The sequence below is a fragment of the Morone saxatilis genome, unplaced genomic scaffold (genome assembly GCF_004916995.1).
Source record: "Morone saxatilis isolate NCDOM2014 unplaced genomic scaffold, NCSU_SB_2.0 Contig4, whole genome shotgun sequence".
NCBI lineage: Eukaryota > Metazoa > Chordata > Actinopteri > Moronidae > Morone > Morone saxatilis.
In genome coordinates this window covers 18215976-18218477 of record NW_023339984.1, presented here as the reverse complement: position 1 = coordinate 18218477, position 2502 = coordinate 18215976, and the positions used below count along the sequence as shown (strand labels likewise).

Sequence of the window (2502 nt, the reverse complement as noted above, 5' to 3'; positions counted from 1 at the left end):
GACGGCGTCAGCGTGGAGGTGACGCTGGCCAAACCGGCTGGGATCAAAGACGGGAGCGTAGCCGGGAGGAGGTACAACAACAGGGGATACCTGGGAAACAACGCAGCAGGAGGAGCCAACGGGACGTTTCTGCTGCACAGGAACGACGGAGGCGTAATGGGAGGAGCTGTGGACGGATGCTCTCCACTGAGAACACTGTCCACACGCCTGGGGAGCCCCTTCTACAGCGGAGGTGAGGATTGCTGATTGATCGTCATTTATTAGGATGATCAGCATTATTGTACATCAGCTCTTTTATCAGTTTAACAATCCCACAATGCAGCGCTCCACATTGTACAGACGGTAAGTGATTGTAAGAAGGTTGTTTCTACATAAATTAGGGTCGGGTCGGTTTCTGGTTCGGTGTGTGAACTTAATCTGGCAATCCGTGTTTTCATTGTTGTAAGAAGAATGACCAAAGTTAGAATAAAATGAGTTGTTAAAAATAGCTTTTATTGTGAAACGTTTGCAGAAACGGGCTGTGGAACGTTTTCTGTTGAGAGGCCGGTGCAACATCTGGTTTAATATCTAACTAATTACATAATTAAAAACACAAACAATAACACATAATTAATGAAAGTAATCAGTTGCAGTTCTAGTTAAGAGTCCTTACTGTAAATGATATTAAATATCTTTGTACCTGCGCAGTAACATCGACTGTTCGATCTACATTCAGCTCACAAAAGATTCCACGTGAAGATAAATTCATTTTGACTTTGGGGAAACTTTTCCACGGTATGAAAAGAGAGAGCACTTTCCAGCCAGTTTAAAACGCTCATGTGCAGCAGCTTCTGAAAGATGGGTGGATATGAATCATTAATCATCATCATCTTCACATGGAGCAGAAGGATCATTTCCATTAGATAGGACTGTGCAGCCTGAAGCCGCTCAATGATTATACTTTTTATACAGTAACATCAATTCTTTCTGCTCTGTTTTTCTTCTCCTCACTTCTTCATGATCAAATATCACAAAGGGTTTCGATCAATACGGGCTCTCATTCATAAAACCTTTATTTCTCTTAGAATACCAAGATAAACATCTCCAATCTCATATCACAGTAACTTATATCGTCCAGTTCTACTTGTGCCGAGGGGTTTCTCTACGAGCCCAGACATTTTTCTGCCTCTGCAAGGTTTCTCCCAAAACTGCCCAAAATAATGTTCACAGCTGTAACAGGAACGTTTCTTTAGAGCCGAACTATCCAAACAATCGATATCACTTTCTCTGTTTTATTCAATACAACGAGTTTTCAGTTTCCATCTAGAGCAGATTTTGACTTTGACCTGATCCATTACGAACCGCATTCATCAAGTCTTACTCGTATATTGACGCAGCTGCGATAATAATCTGGTGATGAAGCAAAACTCCGGTTTCCTGACGCCTGCAGACATTTTCTGAAAATGAGAAAAGTTTTACAGTTAACTCTCCTACAAATGGACTGTAAAATATTTATGAGAGGAGAGATGTCCTACTACAAAAGAGTGATGGAGGGAGAAGTATATGGGTATATTTGTGGAGGGAAACGAGAGAGAGAGAGAGAGACTCATGGGAAGAGGAATTAAAGATTCACTTTGGGAGCTCAATACATAGTCGAGAAAGAGATTCAGATGGGGAGAGCTGGACAGAGGCAGGAGAGGGTGGAGAAAAGGAACCAACGGCAGAAAAGACTGAATGCAGAAAGATTGATGGCATGAAAGAGGAAAAAGATTTACAGAGACAGATAAATGGAGGGAGAAATGATTTAAAGAGAGAAGCTATTTCTGTCCAGCAGCTGAAGGACTTTAAGGCTGCCTGATGTTCAGTTACACATAAAGCTCAATAATGACCGTGATTAACAGTATCTGAGCTGTTATCTTGATCATTAAATGAATCATTCAGCCTATAAAATGTCAGAAAAGGGGAGAAAATGCAGCGATTCCAAAAATCCATGAAGATTTTCTCTTTTAACTGTTTTAAATTCCAACCAAGAGACAAACTAAGCAGAATATTCAAGTGTAAAAATCGATTTCTGGTGGATACATTTCTAAATCACATGAAACACAGTTCGTATTTACACTTTTTGCTACCTGTTGACACACAGGTATTAATATATCAACATTATGAGCTTACTGCAGGTATATCCGTGTCGCTCTGCTTCAAACTGTTTGTCCAAATTATTACATTTACTGTTTTGAAAAAAGAAAACCAGCAAATATTGACATTTGAGAAGCTGGAACCGGTAAATTTTTGTCTTTTTTCCCCTGAAATATAACTTGATTGATGATACTGATTAACATACAACTTATATTGTCGCTGATTAATGTTTTGTCACTAATTTGACTAATTGATTCTTCCTATGTCGAAAACAGAACCAGAGGTAGGTTAAAGGATGAACGCGTCATCTTAAATTAGCTCACTAATGTTTTGCAAAATGCTGAACTTCATTTAACTAATTCAATACATAATAATGTAAAAATAAAT

General features: G+C 39.2%; 1 protein-coding gene across 1 annotated transcript in view; it reads left to right on the top strand.

Annotated features, from left to right (window-relative positions):
- Positions 1–2502, top strand: part of rbm46 (RNA binding motif protein 46) — a gene marked incomplete at its 5' end in the record, with an annotated part of 11907 nt that continues 9405 nt past the window's right edge. The window contains 1 exon segment of the mRNA XM_035675141.1: positions 1–232. Within this exon segment, the coding sequence (XP_035531034.1) occupies positions 1–232 (232 nt within the window).